The 23869-nt window shown below is 48.3% G+C and overlaps 1 protein-coding gene across 3 annotated transcripts; it reads left to right on the plus strand.

Annotated features, from left to right (window-relative positions):
• The first annotated feature begins 1238 nt into the window (after positions 1-1238).
• On the plus strand, positions 1239-21220 carry LOC1270659 (polyamine-transporting ATPase 13A3). 3 transcript variants are annotated; one of them, XM_061654176.1, is made up of 5 exons: positions 1239-2351; positions 2457-2725; positions 4797-6085; positions 6203-6518; positions 15149-21220. In XM_061654176.1, exons 3-5 carry the CDS (start codon positions 5833-5835, stop codon positions 18681-18683), a joined length of 4104 nt encoding a protein of 1367 aa, XP_061510160.1. In that variant the 5' UTR covers positions 1239-2351; positions 2457-2725; positions 4797-5832; the 3' UTR covers positions 18684-21220. The 3 variants fall into 3 exon arrangements, with proteins under 3 accessions (XP_061510160.1, XP_061510158.1, XP_061510159.1); XM_061654174.1 differs by having other exon boundaries at positions 4797-6518; XM_061654175.1 differs by having other exon boundaries at positions 2559-2725; positions 4797-6518.
• Positions 21221-23869: the final 2649 nt, after the last annotated feature.

Genomic DNA, 23869 nt, shown 5'->3' on the forward strand with positions numbered 1-23869 from the left:
GACCACCTGGTAAACATACACTTTGATTCAAGATTGTACAATCTGATCTCTTTAATCCACAATGGGATAAATGAAAACACGATCTTGTTTCGACATTTTTTAATTCTAGCTTTGAGGCTTGAGTAATTTAGACTGGAAATTGCAATTAAAACTCATGTGTTTGTATGGAGAACCCTGCTTTTGACCGCGAGGCCACATGAGGTGAAATATACAAAGAAATGAACTATTTGACAGGTGAAATATCTGACGGATAAAGCATCACAGTAACCAGCTGATGTGCAATGTAAACAAATAACGTGCACAAAATCGTAATAAAATCTATTAAATAACTTCAATATCGAGTACTTCGTCAATTGTCAGTCTACAGTTCAGAATTTCTTCCAATTAGGGAATGTTCTGCTTAACAAAATATTATTTTTAATAGAATTTCGAAAGCGGATGTTGTATCTCCCTCAACCCTTTTGCTGTACTTGTCAGCTATTTCACCTGTCAAATAGTTCATTTCGCTGTATATTTCACCTAATTGAACATTCCTAATTCAAACACCACACCACAAAAAATAACAATAATAATAATAAAATAATAAAAAATCCGATCTCACACGCATCAGGGGGGCCTCCTAAGTTTGGGTACTCCGTTTGTTTTTGCAAACATGAGAAATCCAAAGACATCCTTTTCCATCACTGGAGGATAGAAATAAGATGCCAAAAGGACCAACTGAAAGGGCCTTGTATCAAAACTACCACACACATAAAAACATATTTTTTTTAGTTTCACAAAATAAGCCACTTAAAAAAACCCACCACAAGAACAAGAACCTGTACAAAAGAAAAATCCTCTCCCAAGAAGTGAAGAAATATTTACAAAAACCATAAAGAAAAAAAAAATTAAATCCACTAAACCACAAGCGAACTTAAAGTTGAACAACACTAACTGTTGAATACAAACTGAAAAGTTGAATACATAAAAAAAATGGTGATTTCACGAAAACCAACACAAATCAAAGTATCGCCGAACATGTCAACGCCTGCTTCCGAACAATTCAATTTCTCGCTGAAAGAGTCAATAATATGCTCGGACGAATCAACAACTCGCTGAACATGTCAATAATATCATTGAAAACCCTGTAAATCCGAACCGATCAGCGTTGCCACCACCCTAAATCGGTATTTCTGGTCACTCTGTGCTGCGCTGCGTTCGAGTTCGAATTGCCGGCTTCGGGTAGCGCTCGGTCCGCCCGTTTACACGCGTACGTTCGCGAGTTTGTTCGCTCGTCTCGGCGAAAATAAAATAATAAAAAAAAAAAACTGCACGAATATATATGGTCTTTTTCGGGCAGGAAGAGCAGGCTGTGTGTGCGCGCGCGTGTGTGTGTCGCTGTGTGAAAAAAGTCTGTCACCTTTTTGCAGCATCTTTCCGTGCAAGGCCTCCCAGAAAGGGGAACCTCCTCGGCTGGTGTCCATCGCAACTTCGGTCGTGTGTCGCGTGGTTCACGTGCGGCTGCTGTGGCCCATTTCGCCTGGCCTGTCTGGTTTTGACCAAATCCCATCCGGCTGAAGGCAACCATCAGCCCCTCACCGTGTACCAACGAAAGGAAACAGTGCGAAATTCACGTCACAGATAGTGCCGGAAGTACGGTGCGCGAGCGCGCGCGATTGTGTGTGTCTGTGTCTACTACTGTCTGTGCGCTCGTCTGTGCGTGCATGTGTTTGTGTGTGAGTGTGTGTATTTTGCAAAGTGCTAGCGTGTTTCCCAAGTGTGACTAAGATCGTGGCACGCTGTGACACGTCCCGCGCGGCACGGTGAAAGGTGGTCCGGTCGGACGGAATTCGTTTGCCACCCGATTTCACAGGCCCCACCGGTCCGGGAACATCACCGGTTCCGGCGTCACGCATCGTGTGCACCCGGTGTGTGCAATGTCCGGTTGCGTTGGTGACGGATCGTTTCTAGCCCACAGCAGCAGGCCTCGGAGCAGACGGTGAAGAAGGCCACCGAACGGCAAAACGAGGGGGTGCTGGCCAGAAGGACGTTTGCGTGAGCCCGGCCGTACCTGAGCGGGCGATGTAGCGGACAACCGGAACCATCTAGGCATCTTTACTTGCGACGTGTCACAGAAAACGAACATACTGCATGCCGCAGTCCCTTGGCGTCATACAAAATACCTGCCTTCCCGTACGGTTTTTGTGTGACTGACAAGAGTTGATACAAGCGGCAGAAATTCCTCAAAGCTCAACAACAACGACGACGACGACGACGACGCACCACGACGCTCCCAGGCGCTACACTTCTCGCATCCTGTTTGCCGTAAAGTTAAAGCAGGAGCCAACACACACAAACGCGCCATATCGTGGGTACGTGTCCCTAAAAAGCAACCACATTGGAGCCACGTGAACCGCTCCCAGCAGGCCAAACACACCAAACTCATCGAACCGATTTATTCCTTTTCCACACTCCAGCACACTCCTGTCCCAGGGCTCTCCTCCGGGGAAGGACATTGCGTCGCTTCCCTCTCATATCAAAACACGCACCCACTCACACACAACCATCATCTACCGCAGGAAAAGGAGGACGCGGCGCGTGAGCACACGTTTTTCATCGATCGGCGGAGAAAAAGCAGGAAGTGTCCCGTCGCCCGCTCCGTAACGTTTCAGCGTCCGTTTGACCAGCCGAGCCTTGGCAGGCCGTTTTCGGTGCAAGCGTTGGAAGCCCCGCAACTTTGCGACAGGTGCGTATTTGCCGGAGTAGCGGAATGGTGTTTTGAAGCCCTGTTTTTTCGTTTTTCCGTTTTAGGGTCAGCCAAGCGCTAGTTTCGTCATCCAAAAAAGGCATTGATTTTTTTTATTATTATTGGGGAGCTCCCATCACACGGCTAGTGGGCGGCTTTGTTTGAACAATAATCGTCCAGAGGGAGTTGGACGATTTTTCCGCTTTCTTTCTTTTTTATTTCGTTTTGGTCACTTTATAACCGAATGTCCTGGAAGCAGGCAGGAATTTGATGATGAGGTCAATTTCCATAAATTGCGTTCTGCGTCATCATACCCCCCTCTCTCGCCATACGACGGCGACGACGACGAGGGGTCGATTTCTGCTTATCGCGCGGACCGGGCATTCCCTTGCGCAATCGCCGGTATTTTATTTATTTTTTTAATGTGTGTGACACATTCACAGTGTTCGTTTCTTCGCACCGCTTACCACCACCAAGCCGTGGCCTCTTCCGTACGCTATCCGGAACGGCTGTTTCCGAGCCAGCCACTGTGTGGAACAGCTTATCGTTCACGGTACACGGTGGTGATAAAATTACTCTCACCCGACCCGGTTTTTAATACAACCCCATCCTAAAACACAGCTGTTTTAGTGTCTTTCTAGAACGTTTTTAGTCAGTGTCTGGGGCCAAGACGGCGGCGGTGCAAAAAAAAAAACTGCCCGCGCAAAAGAATTGCTTATCAGGGTTTGCGGCCGCATACACTTCCTCGATAGCGAAATCAATAATTCAATTAAAAATCAATTTTTATCTCCACCTCATGTCAATTAAACGGGGGAAGTTTCGGCGGTAGTTTAAAATCACATGTCATCGTTTCGGGGTGCGTTGCATAACACACAATGGCCACCTTCCTCTGTGTGCTGTCTCGCTTTCCGAAGATCCTAATTGATCGCCAGCATCGATGACAGGTAGCAGCGGCAGAATCGTGTCTTCCTCCGTTTTGCTACAACAACCGTGTACCGGATGAAAATCTGATGAAAAGCACGGTTCACTTTGCTCAACAAGAGTGCGCAACCACACAAAAACACAATCATCATTTGGCAACGCTCCATGCGCACTGCATGATTCACGTTCTGATCCGCGTCGATGACTTTGATCAATTTGCAGTCAATTGGAGGGCGATCTGTGTCGTCTACTATCTGTTGACAATTCATTCTCATTTTCGTTCTACATCATGTTTTTGCCTCAATTCTTTTCGCTTTATCACCATTGGCAAAGCTCCATTTGCAAGCGTTTAAAAGGAAAAAAGCTTAGATTAATTGTTTTTGCTACAATTTAACATATATGAAAAACATCTGTTGTGTTATGATTGTACATAATCTTGCTGAGTGCAAAAAAAAAACAGATTGCCCTTATCGCTAATAACTTTTTTATAATATTTCGAATATAATTAGTAATAATTTTACAGTTCATCCTTGTTGGTTGTTCTCTAAATCTTCTCTTCGGTAAATTGAAATAAATAATCCCCCATTTTTTATGAACTAAAAGCAGCTTTAGGTGAAACAATGTTCAATATGTACTTCTAGATGTTGCTTTAATGTATAATGTGTGGGACGATATGGCAACCAAACCTCAAAAATATTAAAATTTAAAATCAAAATGCATTGCAACACGATTGAAAACATTTCGTTACGTATTTTATGGACGCTACCTTCTAAAACAATACTCACAGCTCTCGAGCGGGGGTCTCGTTAAATCAAAAGCTTCGATTTATAACTTCCCACGAACCCTGTCGCGTTGGTTGCAGATCGTTTGCGGTGTCCTAAACGGTCCAGCCGGTTCAAACAACCTCTAATCGGGCTGTACACAGCTTCTTGTGGCCGCAAATTATCATCACAGGCTTAAACAAACAAGCACCATCGCCTCGCGTAGGTCATTACGTACGTGGCGCAGACGCGCGATTAGGGCGGCAAAAAGGTTACCGGTGGGGATGCTGTCCTGTCTAGTCAGCTGTCGCTGATCGCAACCATTCATTCACTTTTCAATCGACTTATTTTCTTCTCTATCTCTCTCGCTCTTGCTGTCTCTTTTGCAGGTTTAGCAGTCATTCGGGCGTGTAGTTCGAAGCTTGTTGGATGCTCGATACCGGGTGTATTTGTCCGCCTGCTTATAACAAGTCACAACACCTGTAAGAGCGAACGGCGCGCAAGATTCCTTAAGAGGGTTCAAACGACGATTCGCGCATAATTACGCGCAAAGGACACGTGCTCGTTTTTGTACCGCCGTACTACAGCAACAGCGCCAGCAGCAGCAGAGCGAACGTGCAAAACTCCTCTTTCGACGCCGCCTGCATCGCCGGTGTCGACGGAACTGTTGTGGCCTCGTGGGACGATGTGCGCGATCTGTACTGCCGTGCCGGAGACTGACAGCTTTGTGCTGAGATAGCATAGATACGCGCGCCATCGTCGTCGTCGCCCGCTTGCCGAGCCGAGTGTCGCGCAGCTGATAAGCGCCGCCGACCTGCTCGCATCCGCCACCGACCGTTCGTGCGCCGCCCGCCGCTTATCAGCGCAACGGCGCGATCATTGCCACCGCCGCCAACCAATATAGCGCATAACAAGAGTGCGGCATCCCGCCACCAACCCCCCGCAGTGCGTCCGGGCAGACGCAAAAGCACCCAAGCAAAGGGGGAAGGTAGGGGCTCAAACCCTTCCACCCCATTTCAAACAAAGCCACACAAACACACACTTATAATCAAAAGCCCCGGGAGGGGTGAACTGGTGCCACTCACCAACACAAGCGCACCCGTGAGCGCATAGAAAAAAAAACCAACCAACCACACTCCAACGCCCCACCCCCCTCTCTTTCAGTGGCATCATTACCGCGGTTAAGGTGGTGGTCGTTGGTGCTAGAGCGCGTCGCTGTGCCGCGGCAGCCACCGATTGCGTGCCGGCAGTCGTTGAAGGCATCGTCGGCGGCGTGCTCGTTGCATTCTCGTGCGCGAGCTACTCCGAGCTCCGGCACCGTGCCTCAGTCAGTCTGATCGCGCGTCGGAGTGTCGCACGGGTGAAACCTCCCTGACGCGCGCTGTCTCTCTGTGTGTTTGTGTGTGTACGTAAGTCGGGTGATACATGATGCCACTGGCGGAAGGGTCGGCCACTGCCGATCGGTACTCGTCGGCGGGCTCGGTGGCAGGATCGGGGTTGGCAGCCGCCCAGCTGGACACGGCGCTTACCGGCGATCCTGCTGCTGCTGCTGCCGCCGCCGACCACTTTGTGGTTGTGGACGAAACCGATCGTGCAGCCCACCCCGGCGGCCACGAAGGTGACGAGCTGGAGGAGGTAGATTTTGGCGATCCGGCGGCAGTACAGATCAAGAAAGCGCGTAAGTCCCTACTACTCCTATCGAACCACAACAACCACCACCAACATCAGCATCACCGGGCGCACCGGTACGACATTGAGCAAGAGAAAATGCACCCTGACGCTGTGTCTACTTTAGCGGAGCTGTTGCAGGACTCCCCCGGCCTTCAGGCGTCCGTGCACGACATCCTGAACGATGGCGAGGAGGACCAGATGTTCATCACCGGGTACGAGCGCTGCCTGCGCAAAACGTTCCTGTGCTACGTCGGGTTTCTGCTGACGTTCGGCATCCTGCGGCTGGTGATGCACTGGCGGCAGCACTGGCTGCTGCTTGCTACGCACCGGGAGTGTTCGCTCGATCGGGCGGAAAAGGTGCTGATACACGAGGCGTACCAGCGCAAGCACGATCTGTACTACGTGAAGGACGTCATTACGCTGAGCGGCGATGTTGTGAGGTAAGGGTGGGCGCAGCGAGCTTTATGCTAGTTTATTGTTTCGTGTTTTTTTGTTGTTGTTGGTATGCTAAGTATATGGTGTGCGATCGTTATCATGCGATTGATGCGCTTTCCCTGTTCATGCGCCCGGAAGAACCTTCCCATTCGGTTTGGCGGGAAAACAAAGTGCATCAGAGGTGTTTGTGTTCGTTGCGGAGTGCGGCGCGGGAGTGTTACTGGGATTAAAGCGCACGGAAAGCAGGGGTTTGGAAAGCACATTATTATTTGAAAGTTTGACCATTGAAATATGGCATTGAGTGCGGTTTCTGCTGCTGCCCGTTTTCCGTTCTAGCGTGTGCTGTGTTCGTGTTTGTGTCGGTGTGTCTGTTGTTGTTGGTGAAGGTTTTCCGCTGTTCCGTCTTGCTGTGCGCATGTGAATCGACCGCGAGCTCCATTTACCTTGTGGTGTTGAAAACAACAAAATTATTGCAATTTATCTGAAAGTAATGGAAGCTGGTTGTGTGAAGGTTTTTTTTTTGTTATAGAGGCCAGTGCGCAATGGAATCGTCGATTGGGGGGATTTTTGTTAAGGGTGGTGTAATGATCGTATCGTTTGTGTTAATACAGTGCTCACAGTGTTCGTGTTCCTTTTCCTGTTATCAAAGAAAATGGCCTCGTGTTGTGCTAATTACGGAGCAAAAAAAAATGTACACCGCAAAGGTACATTACAGTGGAAGTGAATTCATAATTATCAAATAGAACAAGATTAATGTGCAGTGTGTTTGCATTATTGCAACGTATTTGAAGCGGCTGGAGCAGTCAAAAAAATGTAAAAAAAAAACAAGATAAAATTGCGAGTTTCAACAGACAACGCTTGCAAAGTGTTAAACTGTACTGAAGGCTTGTTCAGGCCACAAATCGACTTCAAACCAACCATTCTTCGCATAATGAACGCGAACATCTCTTGAGAACACTTGAGTAAATAGCTTCGCACTGAATGCATTCCTTTTTTTTTTCTTTGGTTTTACTGAACAGTTCAGGCAATACAAGTTTCAACAAGACAGTCCTCTCTAATGCTTTGAAATATAATGGTCCTCCCGTCTTCTTGTTTGACATCCCACGTTGCTAATTTTCATGCAACATTGTTGATGAAATAAAACTACAACCCCTAACGTACACAAATACGGACACAGTTCTGGTGAATGACGAAACATCAAAAACCGGTTAATTACTGCCCATGACCCTACACCAACCACCAGCGATATCGACAAGTCAAGCGACGCTAAAAGCTACCAATGACAGTCCGTGCATACCAAAATGATTAACAGCGTGCGCGCGCGAAAAAAAATCCCCCAACTCAACCGAAACTTCCCCCAAAAGAATGCCGGACCATAAATAAAAGGAACAACAGCCCCATCATTGGACAGATGAATGATCGAGAATGGCTTCGCTTCGCTTTCCGCCTGCACGTTCGGGCACTGTGTGAAGCAAGTTTTAGCTTTCCAGTCTCGTCCCGATGCTGCTAGCCGAGCTCCAGGCAGAATACTTGATGTCCCATCCAACCACCCCCAGCCCGCCGCCCCGCCGTCAGTCATAATCCGGTCGGCGTTTGCCTAATGATGGATTAAAGGATTGCGTAAATGTGGCGAAACGCACAACACTTAACCTTTATTGTGCGATGGAACCGGGAGTTAACCGGGTACCCTGGTGCGAGAGAGTGCCGGCGGTTAGTAGATTGAAAAATTGTTGCTACCCTCTCAGCTCTTGCCCCGGGCCGCACCGTACTGTTCCGTATCATGCGGGAAGTGTTGGTCATCCGTTCCCCGTTTTGGGAATGTTATTAAATTTTGTCTCGATTTTGTGTTGCTGGTTCGTTTTTTTTCGCACATTCTTTGCAAATCAAACTTCCGGTGCGTGGCCGACGGGGGAGAGCTCTGAGCGCGGGATGGTTGAGTTGTACCAGAGACCAGTTCATGACGCATGTTGGAGTTGCCCAGGGATGGTAGGGCAGAAGCTGTAGCGCAAAGCAAAATGCGAAAAAGCACACAGACACAGACAATACTATGGAAAAACACACGCACACACACAAGCACACTGACACACACGGTCGTTTGCAAATGATGTTTGGCAATCGGTTGAGAAAGCTCCCCAGAACACCAGCGAACGTTCCAAGCGTGGTGTGAGGTGACGAAATTGCGAATGTCTTTTCCTTTCACTTTTGTCCATTGAACATCCAGGGCATGCTATTGGTGCGATGTTTTTAATGACGCTACAACGTCAGAGCATAGTTGTGTCACGGTGGTTTAATGGTAAACGCGTCGGCCCTCTACGCGACTGGACAAGGATCGTTTCCCGTTCGGGATCATTCGGGATTGTTTTAATACTTGGAGTTTGTAGTAATTGTACACTATACTAATTCTCTATTCCTCCCAGTTTTCAAAAACAACTGCTGCTGTGCACATTGTTTGTTCATCAGTAGTGTGTAGAACTCGCAGTGTAGATGTAACTGTATTAATTCCTGTACTTGATTGAGAAGTAGTACGCTCCTTGACTGAAGAGGGAGAAAGGAAGATACGTACCGACAGAGTTTTTGATTTTGGACAAGTTCAGAATTAGTTCCTAAGACTCGTTTTATAATGTATAATGGGTATAATGAATCATGATATGTTGTTCTCCAGTATCTGTATGGGGTTCAGGATTAGTTCCAGTACTGGTAATGGATTGGTATAGGCTTCAGAACCAGCATAGTTTCAGGGTCGGTTCCAGGACCGATTTTGGGTCGAGATCAATCCTGAGATCTTTATGGGTTTTAAAAGAACAATTTCAACTTTTGGGACTACTTCAAAGGTCCGGACAATGATATATTCTAAAACCTGTATGAGTTCAGGATTAGTTCCAAGAACGAATGGGTTCAGGATTTGTTTCCGTTATGAATTCTGAATCAGTTTCTTTGTATGTGCACCCATAAGTCATTATATATCCTCGAAATTATTACCCGGGTCAAATTACCCGGGTTTTTAAAAAGTTTGCAGTGGTATGCCGATCCCTGACCCTCCAAAACCAATCAATTACCGGTGCTAATTCTTCTAGATTTTACGCTTACCAACCTGACGCCAAACAAAACCACCTCCCCCAGCAGAGTAATCTTATCTCGAACGAAAAGCAAGACATAAAAACGCAAATTCGTCTTCTTCTTTTCTGTTTCTTCTTCGCGCACTCCTCTATTCTACGCCCACCATGTTTTATCTGCTCTGTTGGCAAGATGTATTACACCTATTACAATTGTAAATTTGCTTGTAAGCCACCCAACCACAACCCCGTTTAAAAAATTAGATGAGATTATTACCCTTCTCCCGCGTGGCCCTGCCAATCAATCAAACTCATTTTGACAATATACATTACTACGACGCACAACCAACCGTCCCTGTTGGCCCCCTTTTTGGTTGCCATTCCCAAAAGGAGAAACGGTGTGTACCTGTAGCTTAGTTTTATGTGCGCTCGTAGCGGCGCGTACATAAACGAAACCGCGTTGCAATAAATCGAAATCATCGCGCCCCCATCGAGTACATTGAGCAGGTTTGAGCGGTCCATTCCGCTCACACAGGTCCATACCAACCAACACTATCGGTGGTGGGGTTTATGTGCGGTGATGTGATAATAATAGTTATCGCCTCTATGCAAGCGAGACGGAGAAAAAACAATAAAATCTCTATACTCATCAACCCTGCTGCGTCCAGAGTGTGCGGTGGTGAAGTGTTGTATCGCCAATTTCGATTGCTTTGTGTGTGGCGCGATAAGGCTCTAATCAGATTTGATGGCCAACCGTATTGGTGTTGTAGTCTTTTGCTGGTGCGGTACTGTGTCATTATGCTGTTGCTTGCTTGCGCGGCATGGTTCTGCTAGACACTTCAATCCTACGTTGTACACGCACTTTTGATGACGCGCTTGACCACACGCACTAAAGCAACAAGGTAGTAGCGACCAACAAACGTGCTCTGAGCATTCGAACGTTCGTGAATAAGTTAGAGGGCAAAAACGGAAAATGAAATGCAGCTGGAACGATCATATCTTTAATGGTTCCGACAATCCAGAATTCTATTTAAGCCCAAATAACGAGCCTTTCATACTGTTCTATTTTTATCTCCAACAATATGCAGCTGGAGTCACTAGAAATGATGTTCAACCTCCCATAGCAATGAAAGGAAGAGTACACTATAAACCTTGGAATGTCTGTTCCAGTTCGTAAATTCAAACTGTGTCACCTATGTCGTTAAGTGGAACAACTGGTCGGAAAAAGGAACTCCTCCCGCTCCAGGCGCTCTATTTGGTGTCACCTGTACCTCTTGTACCTCCTGGCTCCGTGCCAACCAAGACACAATATACCTCATCTATCGAATATCTTGATAGTGGGCTAGTAGGGTGATGCATCATCTGTGTGCTGTTCCCAACTCAATAGTTGCTTGTTATTTGTGCAGTGAGTAGTAACAAAAACAAACTGCAACGCTTTAAGACCTTTCTTTCTTAACGAGATGTGTGTATGTGTGTGGGTGTGTGTGCTTCGGGGTGTTCCAGGTGTGTAAGGGCTCCACTTAAAATTACAAAAGAGTATTTGTAGAGTAGGGTTGTAGTGAAGCTCTCCCTCTAGGCCCTAAGTACGTACCGCCGCACTATGACTAAACCGGTCTCCGGACAATGACAACGGCGATGACTGTCGTCACACTCCTTTTCTTGCAGGTGCTTGTTATCATTCGTGTGCATACAAGAAACTTAGAGCGACAAGATAATTGTACACAACGGAAATACAGTGCAATAAAGAATGCTCGGGTTGATGGGTATTGTAGGCAACTCTTTAGTGTCTCTAAGAAGATTACAATCCCGGCGTTGATTATCAATGAATGTCGTTCTCAGGCAGAATTAATCCATTGATGGAATCGAATGCAACACAGCTGGTTCTACTTACCGCAACCAGCAATTGCGGTGTTATCGCATGTTGAAAACAAGTGGATTATCTCACACTGATGATGGTACTTGAAACATAATTCCGTCGCGTATAAAGTCCAATTTGGCAGTGCAAATTTGCATTCTAATGTACGATAGCAATTGATGGCTCAACCCTGACCTTCATTGAAGCACTGTAAAACACAGTAAACCCCCCTTAGTGTGGAGCTTTTTATCTAACAGACGGAGCAAATACCGTTGAGGCCACCTAAGTTATCATCAGGTGCCATTATTCACCTTTTTCTTCAATTTCTTGGCACACGATAACGAGCAGCACCAGCACCAGAAGGAGCAGCAACCACTCCCGGGGTCCGTCCATGAGTGTGTGACAGCCGTCACACTCTGTGCGATAGGGCCGGCAAATTAAATGGCCGGAAATGCAATTGCACGCTGAGGAAATGGGGTAAAAGTTGATAAACTGAGTTCTGCCAGCGCTCTAGCCCCCTGTGCCGCGTGCTCTTGCTTGGCAGTGGGTGTGTGATGTGATGCTTCAGTGGTACAATGAAATCAAAGTTAGAATTGTGTTTAGATACAGCGGACCGAAAAAAGTTCACGTAGAAGTTGGATAGATGTAGGAAAGATAGGAAACGTGGACTTAGTTTCAGAAACCTAATTAAAGTTTATTGTACCACCTGTGGTACGTTCAAAAATCGATCGATTGGGCCCCAATGCCGTGGGTCAGTTTTCGAATTAATCTAGTCAATAAAGTGGAGCAATTGATTAACCCGTAATCGTCATCGTCCATAAAGTCGGCTGGCTCTTTTTCCCTTATCGTGCCGTGCCAATCTCTACGCGCAAATAACATCGCCGTGGGGCAAACGCCTTCATCATCGCCTTCACGTTCCGATTGTTCCCTTTGCGTTTAGCGGCGAGTTTAAGCGTGTAAGGGAAAGGAACGCGTTGGGACAAAGGCAGCACCCGCACATGGTAGGCTCGCGAAGTGTGTGCCGCAAAACACCTAAGCAAATGACGCCCAACCCCAGCAGGTTGCCCTAGACACCTAGAATCGCGCATTACTGTGTCACACTCCCCCACGCCATTTGCACAATGGCATCGGTGGTTACCTTTGTACTGTATGCTTTTCAAACGACAAAAAGCCTACTGAATACTCCAACCTCACCACGATCGGTCGGTAGCGAATGAAATAATCGAACAATGACTGATAGAGGAATAGCCGAGCATGATGCTCGAGGTGGACGCAGGATGGGGAAGTGTTGAAGATTACCGAGCCGTGAGTAACACGTGCCGCCCCGTTGTCGAAGATCATCAATATCAATAGAGCGTAGTAGCAAAAGCGTGTGCGGTATGGCGTGGGTGTGAGGAGGCGGAGCAAGTAGCTTCCCCAGGGGCGTATAGCAGGTGTGCAATGTGTGCAAGGCAAAACGGTACATCTGTAGCCTTCGGCTCGGTAGCATTCCAAAACAATGTAAGGTGCACGTTGAACGCGATAAGCGGCGCGTTTTTAGGATGCAGGCCGACGAATCCGATGCCTAATGCGCACGAACTAAACCTATTAGAGAGCGATTAGTTCAGCCAATGAAAGTGAGGACGTGCCGTTGTTTTCAATGCTATCCGTAGAAATCACGGGGTTTAAAGTAGCCCTTAGAGAACCTCATTCAATGAGTTTATTTTTTAAGTTTTGTCTATTTTAGCTCAGTGACAAGCTTTTCTGACAATTTAATAACAAACCTTAATAATATCTGGAATAACTACAACAATCTGTGTCATACATTCCGTAACTCAACCCGTAACTCAATAAACTTCAATACACTACGATTGTTAGCGTCGATGGATCGAAGCAGCTCGGTGGTACCGTGGTAAAGCTGTTCGTCTTGTACGCCATACGTTGTGGGTTCAAATCTAAGTGCTCTGCGGGGGACTAGTGGAGTTAGGTGTGTGGTAAATAAAAATAACTCGAGGAAAGTGGGTTTATTAAAGAAAAAGTAAGATGCGGGGGGGGGGGGGGGGTTCTCTTCTAAAGATTTTCTTCTCTAACTAGGTATAATAACAATTGTTTAAGTCGTAGAGACCGTCGTGATAAAATTAGCTCAAATTAAAGGATAAAATAATCAGAGTCAGCAGCACCTTGTCCTTGTAAAAAAGGGCATTTTATCACCGATGTTTTCAACAGCTCCCTCTGTCCTTTATTCCAAACAGAAGTCAGCTCTTCCTCCTACTACTTGAAATTGTATAATTTGTAACAACCCATTATCAGCATCAAACAGCAAACACGTGTTACGCAAAATCGTTTCAAAATATGCATAATCATTTTGTTGTTTTTTTATTGTTGTGAGTCTTGAATTGTCAATTATATGATGATGCTTGTACTTGTGTCATTCGCAGCGGTTAACGCAATGGGAAAACTTTTTCCACCCTTTCCACCATCATCTCCTGCAGCCACGCTTCTCGCAACAACCGTAATCTTTGCGGAAGGTTTCACTGCTGCGGCATAATGAAACAATTGAGCTCGAGCCCTTAATTGTGTAAACAAATCATGATTTCGTGTCACGCTTCAAATCACCCCTTAAAGAAGTAATGCATGGCACGGTTTGCATGAGCATTTTAATTAAGCTGGGACAAAGTGGGGCGTATTAACTTCGGGAAGGACGATACTGTTCCACACGCTTACAACAATAGAGAGAGGAAGAGCGTTAGAGAGAGAGAGAGCAATCGACTGTGATAAATTAGTCAAAAAGGAGAAACGGTTCTCTGACAGCATGATTACAGCAAAATTATGTAAAACAGATTGTAGTTAATTTATTTCAGGAAGTATCGATGCGATGAAAGCCGCAAACTATAAATCTCATCCTGAAAACAGCTGTAGGGGATGATACCCTTTGTGTGGGGTTCATTCGTACACGCAAAGCTTTCTTTTTTCGGATGACCCTAAATCAAAAGGATTAGTCGGCAGTTTTTTGTTTAATATAATCCCCGAAGTAGTAGGACATGAGATATTGGGATACAAAAAAAGAAGAAACACTTCCTGTGTGCCATGGTTGACCGAACACACGGAACAGCAACCGAACTCGCCGAGCTAAAGAAGCCCCCGGGAAAGGAATGTGGGGATGCAAAAAGTTAAAAGTTTATATTGATTTCGTCTCCCTGCTTCACTACCACTTGTATCTTCCCAGTTCATTATCCCAAGCTTCGTGTGGGTTTGGTTTGGCTCGTATATGTTTGGCGTCACCACCCCACCAAACGCGGCGGGCCTCTTCGATTGCTTTCCGGCAACGAAATTGAACGCGGCCATCGTCGTCCTTTCCTGCCAAGAGTGTTCCACTCTTAATTAGAGTTTATTTGTTCGAACGATCTGGCGTGCCGGTCGCTAGCCCTGATGGGTGGCCACCCGCGCGACCGGGAATGCGATAGCAATGGATGAGGGTTGAAATTCCGATGCCCGCCTGTGTATGCTTAAACCACGCTGATTGATAGTACGCTATTGTGCGCCCTCAGGGAGAGAGAGACAGGGGGACCCCTGTCCAGATTGAGTCTTTTAAATGGGGCCAAAGCAATTAAAAGCAGTGCAGAAAGAAAAAAAAGATACGAGCATTGATTTAACAGGGATTATTTGTAGATGGAGAAGGGCGTTCTTTTTTTTCGTACTCTTGTATGGTGAATGTATTCTAATGCTTATTTTCTTTCCTCAATTTTAGGGAAATCGTGGACAGTGAGAAGAAAAAGCCAAGCTCAACCAACGCCCGAAACGTCATCAAAGAGCTGACCCAGAATGGGATCCCCGATTACGGCGCGTTCCTGCGCACGCTGGACCCGTTCCAGGTGGCGTACCACCGCACCGGCGGCCGGTTCGAGCACGCGAGTACGATGCGCTACTTCAGCTGCAAGAAGCTGCGCTACATCTGGTGCGATCAGGCGAAAAAGTTTGTGAAGCTGCAGGGCCTGGACGTGGAGGTGCCGAGCGTGCTGATCCACCACACCAAGGGCCTGTCCGTGTACGAGCAGAGCATCCGGCGGTTGATCTACGGCAGCAACGAGATCTTCATACCGCTGCGCAGTGTGCTCACGCTGCTGTTTCTCGAGGTGCTCAACCCGTTCTACGTGTTTCAGATCTTCTCGGTGGTGCTGTGGTTTTTCTACGAGTACTACTACTACGCGGTGGTGATCATACTGATGAGCGCGTTCGGCATTACCGTGTCGATCATACAGACGCAGCGCAACCAGCGCGCCCTCTACTCGACGGTGCGCAGCACCGACACGGCGATGGTCGTGCGCGACACGATGCTGTCGGAGTCGATCGAGACGCGCTTCCTGGTGCCGGGCGACGTGCTGGAAATACCGGCCACCGGCTGCACGATGCAGTGCGATGCGGTCCTCCTGTCCGGCAACTGCATCCTCGACGAGTCGATGCTGACGGGGGAGAGCGTGCCGGTGACGAAGACGCCGCTGCCGCTGCGCCGCGACCTCATCTACAACCGGAAGGAGCACGCGCGCCACACACTGTTCTGCGGCACGCGCGTCATCCAGACGCGCTACATTGGCAGCGAGAAGGTGCTGGTGAAGGTGCTGAACACGGGCAACATTACGGCGAAGGGGGGGCTGGTCCGGTCGATCCTGTACCCGCCGCCGGTCGACTACAAGTTCGAGAAGGACTCGTACAAGTTCATCACCGTGCTCGGGATCGTCGCGTTCTGCGGCTTCGTGTACACGCTGTACACGAAGATTAGCCGCAGCATCGGCGCGGTGAAGATCATCGTGGAGTCGCTGGATCTGATCACGATCGCGGTCCCGCCGGCCCTGCCCGCCGCCATGACGGTCGGGCGCATGTACGCGCAGAAGCGGCTGAAGCGCAGCAACATTTACTGCATCTCGCCGCGCGCGATCAACGTGTCGGGCAGCATCGATTGCGTTTGCTTCGACAAAACCGGCACGCTGACGGAGGACGGGCTCGATATGTGGGGCGTGCTGCCGAAGGACTCGACCAACAGCTTCCAGATACCGCTGAAGGATGTGGGCCGGCTGCCGATGAGCGACCATCTGCTGTTCGGCATGGTCACGTGCCACTCGATCACGTTCGTGAACGGGGAGATGCGGGGCGATCCGCTGGATTTGAAGATCTTCGAGTCGACGGGTTGGATACTGGAGGAGGCGAACGTGTCCGACGAGACGAAGTACGACATGCTGTTCCCGACGATCGTGAAGCCGCCGCGGGGGGACTCGCGCGACGAGCTGAACCTCGAGCTGGACGTGGCGTACGACAACTCGAACGACATTGGCATTGTGCGCGAGTTTTCCTTTACCAGTGCGCTGCAGCGCATGTCGGTGGTGACGCGCAAGGTGTCGGACAACCATTTCAACGTGTACGTGAAGGGTTCGCCGGAAATGATTAGCTCGCTGTGCCGGCCGGAAAGCATACCGGAGGATTTCCAGTCCAAGCTAGGGTTTTACGCGCACCAGGGCTATCGGATCATTGCGATCGCGTACAAGCAGCTGGACAAGAAGCTCAACTACCCGAAGGTGCAGAAGATTGCGCGCGAGAAGGTGGAGTGCGAGCTGGAGTTTTTGGGCTTTGTCATCCTGGAGAACCGGCTCAAGACGGACACGGAGGAGGTGATTGAAAGTTTGAATGCGGCCAACATACGCTCGGTCATGGTGACCGGGGACAATCTGCTGACGGCGGCAAGTGTAGCGCACGACTGTGGCATGATACTGGCCGGCCAGAACCTGGTCACGGTGACGGCGCACGCCGACAAAGCGAACCCGGACCGGTACTTCCTGTCGTACGACATCACGGGCCAGCCGCAGCTCACCCAGTCCGACATCATGAACGACAATCAGGTGGACGGAAGCGTCGGCGGTAAACCGGACGGTCCGGTGCGGGCGAAGGAAAACGGCAACTACGTCCCGATGACGGAATCGAACAGCATCAGCAGCTCGATCGACACGTGCACCATCACGACGCAGCTGAGCGACAAGGAGCACCGGATCGTGATCGAACCGGCCAGCGACCACGACTGCCACTCGCTGGCGACCGACATCGGCAGCATCAAGGTGGTGGCGAACGGTGTGCCCGGCAAGCTCGGGCCCGGCGGTGGCTCCTCCTTCCGCTTCGCGCTGACCGGCAAAACGTGGGCAATCATTAACGAGCACTTCCCGGAGCTGGTCAGCACGATCACCACGTACGGGACGGTGTTTGCGCGCATGTCGCCGGACCAGAAGCAGCATCTCATTACCGGGCTGCAGCAGCTCGGCTACTACGTGGCGATGTGCGGCGATGGAGCGAACGATTGTGGCGCCCTGAAGGCGGCCCACACGGGCATCTCGCTCTCGGAGGCGGAATCATCCGTTGCGTCACCGTTCACGTCCAAAAACCCGACCATCGCCTGCGTACCGAACGTGATCAAGGAGGGCCGGGCGGCACTGGTGACGTCGTTTGGCATATTTAAGTTTATGGCTGCGTACTCGCTCGTACAGTTCGCGTCCGTCGTCATCCTGTACTCGATCGACTCGAACCTGACCGACTGGCAGTACCTGTACATCGATCTGTTCATCATCTCGATTGTGGCGTTCTTCTTCGGCAAAACTTCCTCGTACGATGGGCCGCTGGTGAAGCAAACACCTTCCAACTCGCTCATATCGCTCGCACCGCTGCTTTCGCTCGCCCTGCACATGATGGTCGCGATCGGCATGCAGCTGGCCGGCTGGTACCACGTGCAGGCGCAGCCGTGGTTCGAACCGTTCAACTACACCTCCGACCGGGAGCTGAACGATCACGGCTGCTTCGAGAACTATACCATCTTTGCGATCTCCTGCTACCAGTACCTCATACTGGCGATCGTCTTCTCCAAGGGTGCCCCCTACCGGAAGTCCATCTTCTCCAACTACGGCTTCATCATCAGCATCCTGGTGAACGTGGCGATCGCGATCGTGCTGACCGTGTACCCGCCCGCCTGGATAGCGGAGCAGTTCGAGCTGGTCATGCCACCGGACGGGGAGTTCCGCTTCCGGCTGTACCTGGTCGCGTACGGGCTGATCAACTTCCTGCTCTCGATGTTCATCGAAACGGTGATCGTGGACGAGATCGCGTTCAAGCGGCTGCGCTACCGGTGGCACAATGTGGCGAAATCGCGCCGCAAGTACTTACAGATACAGCACAACTTTCAGCGCGACATCCATTCGCCGAGCGACTTTAAAACCGTGTTCGGATGGTCGAGCGAGAAGTACGATTACTGACGCCACCTTCCTGCTGCTGCTGCTGCTGGTAAGGGTGTAAAGTTAGCGATGCTGCCGCATCTGTGTGCGCAACGGCTCGCGTGGATGTTGCTGGGCGTGGCGGTTGCCGTCGTGTGCCACTGGAAGGACGCAGGCTACTACAACAGAGAGGCCAAGGTTCGGTAGCACTCCCTGAACCGTCCCCTCCCACGGTGTGTGTTTGTGTGTGTGCTGTGCTCGTATTTTTAAATGGCCCGGGGACGCGTGCGTCAGAAATGGAGCTCCGAAATTGTTGATACTACTGTGTATGTGATATGTATAACTTTCTTACACACGCCACGGAGAGTGAAACCACAGAGGGCCATTATGGGAAGAGGCCCGCCAACCCTAAAAAATAACGGGCGTGCTACGATTGAAAGACAATAATCCAGGATTCCCCATCGCAGACACACACACCATGGTTTGGCGTCCTTGGTGTCCTCCGGGGTGTCCTAAACAGGGCAATTTGTCTAAAGAGGATGATATATATGTATTGGTTTTTGGTGAAGGAGCCAACAGGACAGGGGGGTTATTCCCCCAAAGCCCCCCCCCCCCCCCCTCATATTAGAGGTACTTTTTGTGCGGAAGAAGGAGGTGCTGGTGCTGTACGTAATGAAAATGTAGATATATTTATACAAGCAAAAACACACTCACACACCCCGGTATTGATCAATATATCAGCATCGCCTCTTTCTTCACCTCACTCGAGTATTTCGGGCATGTGACGAAGTCGAGCGCCGACGAATGGGCTATTTAGGATGGAGGAGAGAGCAGCCTTTAATGCAACGGAATGTGGCGAGTGGCGATTTGTTTGACAAAATTACCAACAAACACACCAAACACGACGAAGAGCAGAGGAGGGAGAGAGCTGTTGGTGTGTCATTAGGACGAACGATTAGTCATTAGTCCGTGTTCTGTCCTTTGGTTTTGGTGGAAAAAGGGAGGAGTTCTGTTTTGTGGGGTCGTTGCGATAAGCATAGCAAATTAGGTAGCAGGAAACATGCAAGCACAGGTTGTTACGAAAAGTTCGCAAAGGTAGACGGCCATACGCTTCTTACTACTAGAGGGCCCAGGTAGCACGAGCACACCAAACCTAGTGTTGGGTAAAATTGGCAAAAATCCGGAGTCGACTCCACTCCGATTCCGATAATTTCGGAACCGACTCGGGAAGGTAGGTACGCCCAGCAGTATCTGGAGGCGTCCGGAGTCGTCCGTAGTCGTCCGAAGTCATCAGGAGTCGGAGTGTCCGGAGTCGTCCGCAGTCGTCTGGAGTCTCCCGGAGTCTTTCGGTGTCGTTCGGAATCTCCCGGCTTCGAGTCTACTTTGTATTAGCCTTTGTTTCGAAGGCCCACTTCGGCCGATTCCGAACGACTCCAGATAACTCCGACTCCTCCCGATGACTCCAAATTCGGGTGACTTCGGACGACTCCAGACGACTTCAGATGACTCCAGACGACTCCAGACGACTCCCGACGACTCCAGACGACTCCAGACGACTCCAGACGACTCCAGACGACTCCGGACGACTCCAGACGACTCCGGACGACTCCAGACGACTCCAAACAACTCCAGACGACTCCGGACGACTCCAGACGACTCCGGACGACTCCAGACGACTCCAGATGACTCCAGACGACTTCAGACGACTCTAGACGACTCCAGACGACTCCAGACGACTTCAGACGACTCCAGACGAGTCCGGACGACTCCGGATATCACCGAACGACTTCGAACGACTACGGATGACTTCTAACGACTACGGACGACTCCGAACGACGACAGAACTGATGGTTCCTATTTTTCCGGAGTCGGAATCGTACTAACAATAGTCGGAGTCGGATCGGAATAATGCGGATGTGCGCTCCAGAGAGCACATCACTACACCAAACTCTGACACACACACGCTTTGATAGCTAGGAGTATAGGAAGATATATAAATATCCGCGATCCTCGTTGCCTGCGGTGCTATACTCGGTCTTTTTCGAACTTCTAGTGCACTTGAGTTAAAACAAACGTTTGTCAAGGTGTGCAAGGCGCCGCATTCGCGTGTCGCGCACACCATATCGCGTTAGTACGTAGTTTATTGAAGAATGAAAAACTCCTTCTTATTCGTTAGATTTACGCTTAACATGCTCTAAAACGATCTATCTTACTCATACTTACTTACCACCAACCACTGTAGCACTGTAACCAGGCACCTGCCTGTCGGTTTAATAGGGCGCGCACTAAAAACCCCGTTATCGTTAACCAAATCCAAATCCCTCACACTATTCTCACAGGTGCAATGAATGTGCGGAACGATGGAAATTAGGCGCAATGATGATGAGATGCCCCCGTGCACGCTACTGAAAATGTGATCTAAAAGATCGCACGGCAATATACCAAATGAAATTTAAGGTACAGGAAGGATTAGGGGGCCGTACTCCACACTCAGCCAGTTTTAGTGCAGACACACGATGGATGAGGGGAGAAAGTGCGAGCAGAAAATCTACTTATATATTGTAAGCAAAAATGTCAAACACCCAGTTACAGCAGACAATTACTTACACGTCAGTGGTGCTAAACCGTTAGTGAGTTGGGTTGAGGTGAAAAATAACATAGAAACATAATATTGTGCACTTTCAAGATTCGGTGTTCGAATGTAGAGAGAGGAACGGAATCGGGCAAGGAAAGGAAGGCGAGAAGTTTAGCCAAGCAGCTACATTGCCACTTCTATATATTTAACAACGCGTTTGAAGCGGAGCCTGTTTAGCGGGAGCGCTTCTTTTCCTAACGTATTTCTTTACTTAAAAAGGCACCACCCACCGCCGGGCGCACCAGTGTGATGAAACCGGTGGGCGGGTAGGAAGACGCGAGAGTCAGACTTTTAGTTTTCAGAAAATGTGTTTAAACAAAAAGCTCGTAAATTATATACAGTTAAATTTGCGTCGCCACACGCTCATGTATTGAGACGCGTGCTAGTTAAATTAAATTGACAACAATATATACAACACACTCACACACACCCATACACGCCGTTTTTAAGGAAGATCGTCGTAGACCACACTCCGAGGAGGGACTATTTGCAACCCGGGAAACAAACCAAACTACCCAGGCACAGGCACACTAACAGTGGAGGGTTTTTTGGCACGAAAGACAGAAACGTAAAATTGATTCAAAATCAATTCACGATTGTACAATAACACGAGATACGCATTTTGTTCGTTGTAAAAAAAAAAGAAAGCATTTTGGGCGGTTGTTTTCGTCGGGCCACGCAGAAATGCTGCTGCTGCTTGCCTTGTGGCGCACATGTATGACATGTACGTGCCACGAGCCGCGCACGAGAATCCTTTAGTTAAGACAGAGACAGAAAAAAAAGTACTTCGTTTGCAAACGGTGCTAGAAAATGCCGAGGGGATGGAGGAGGAAGACGGTCCGTCTCCCCGTGTCTGTCCGGGGCGACACAAAAAGAAGTGCACAGATTTGGTTATTTGGTGCGTGTGAGTAACGTTTGTCATGTATATAGGTGAAACTGCAAAACCATATGTAGCCCGGGATTTTAAATTTAATGAAATAAATTGATTCTATACAATGTGTAAACGAAAATGTTCCGAGTGTTGTTTTTTATTTATTATTTAAGTAATATAGTGTTTCCTAAGAAAGTAGAGAAAGAGTATTAAATTTAGTTTAAAGCTACAGGGGTGTAATTCTAATTTATTTATTTATTTATTTATTTATTTTTTTTTATTTATTTACCAACATACGTGTCTTGCACTCTTTAGGCTGTGACAAACTAAGTACTTAAAACCTATCCTACACCTAAATTCTAAATTATTCCCCTTAAATCTCCCTTGATCCAGTGTCGCTAAAATTGAAAATTAATAAAATATTCTCTTTAAATAGTGTGTCAAATGTGAATGTATCTAGTTTTCTTTAATTGCTAGTTTCTATAATTAGCCTTGGTCTTGGGGAGATTAAGCTTAAACGACTGGAAAATCGAATATCCATAGAAAACAACGAAAGCTCCATAGCTTCACTAGTTCGCTGAATAGATGGCGTTCTATAACTCATCATTATGTTGCTGTCTTTGTCTTGCAATGTATTTCGCCTAGCTTTATCTATCCAATCATCGTCCATATACCCTTCTAACTTTCGGAGCAAAAATCTAAAAGATTGGTCCGTATTTACGGTCAGACACGTGAGTCTCAACACCAACGACCATTATTTACTTACTCTCACTTACTTCAGTACTAATGCTATTTTTGCTATTTTTACAATGCATCAGTCGTTCACCATATGCCAAACGAAGTCTTTTTAGATTCCTTTTAGGTTGAGAGTTTGAGTCGTTTAGAACCCGTTTAGTGGTCGTTTAGGGGATTTGTGGCACTTGGAGCTGGTATCCATTGTACTAGTGGTGGGAGCTCGGAATCGGACCTACCCGATTCCGATTCAGTGTTCGGATCGATTCCGATGCTGGAATCGATTTCGCTTCCGGAGCCGATTCCGGATTCGATTACGGAGCCGATTCTGAAGCCGATTTCGCAGCCGATTCCGGAGCCGATTCCGGAGTTTTCTCCGGAGCCGATTCCGGTGTTGATTCCGGAGCAAAATCAGTCCGGGAATCTCCATGAGAATGGATCTTTTACTAGTAAATTTGGATTTTGGAGGTTATCAATACGTAGTATGATTGGACCCAAACGCCTTTTTTTATGGCGATGCCAAAACTGACTCCGTTTGGTAGCCGATTCTAATTTATGAGCCATTTCCAATTCGAGAGCCGACTTCGATTCCGGAACCGATTCCGGAGTCGATTCCGGAACCGACTCCGATTCCGGAGTCGATTCCGGAACCGATTCCTATTCCAGATCCAATTCCGGAATCAATTCTGCAGCCGATTCCGGAGCCGATTCCGGAAAGTGATTCCGGACCTACTATCCGGAATCGATTCCAGAAAACTGCGGAGCTGGCCGGAATCGATTCCGACAAAAACTTCATTTCTCCCATCACTACATTGTACTACATCCTATAGCTTAACTCTACCCATGAATAGCCATAGAATGTGTGTTAGTTTTGAAATTGATATTGAACCCTAGCTACTGTTGAAATTGAAAACAAAATAAGAAAAATATAATTGCTTCGAAATCAAAGAATGTAATTCCAAACAATGTTTTTTTTTTAATGCGATTATG

The sequence above is a fragment of the Anopheles gambiae genome, chromosome 3 (genome assembly GCF_943734735.2).
Source record: "Anopheles gambiae chromosome 3, idAnoGambNW_F1_1, whole genome shotgun sequence".
Lineage (NCBI taxonomy): Eukaryota > Metazoa > Arthropoda > Insecta > Diptera > Culicidae > Anopheles > Anopheles gambiae.

What these genes read in the sequence shown, in the direction of transcription:
- LOC1270659 (XM_061654174.1), top strand. Translation starts at nt 5,833, where the DNA reads ATGATGCCACTGGCGGAAGGGTCGGCCACTGCCGATCGGTACTCGTCG. An exon ending in CTGAGCGGCGATGTTGTGAG is followed by an intron (nt 6,519 to 15,148) that starts GTAAGGGTGGGC and finishes CCTCAATTTTAG; the next exon opens with GGAAATCGTGGACAGTGAGA.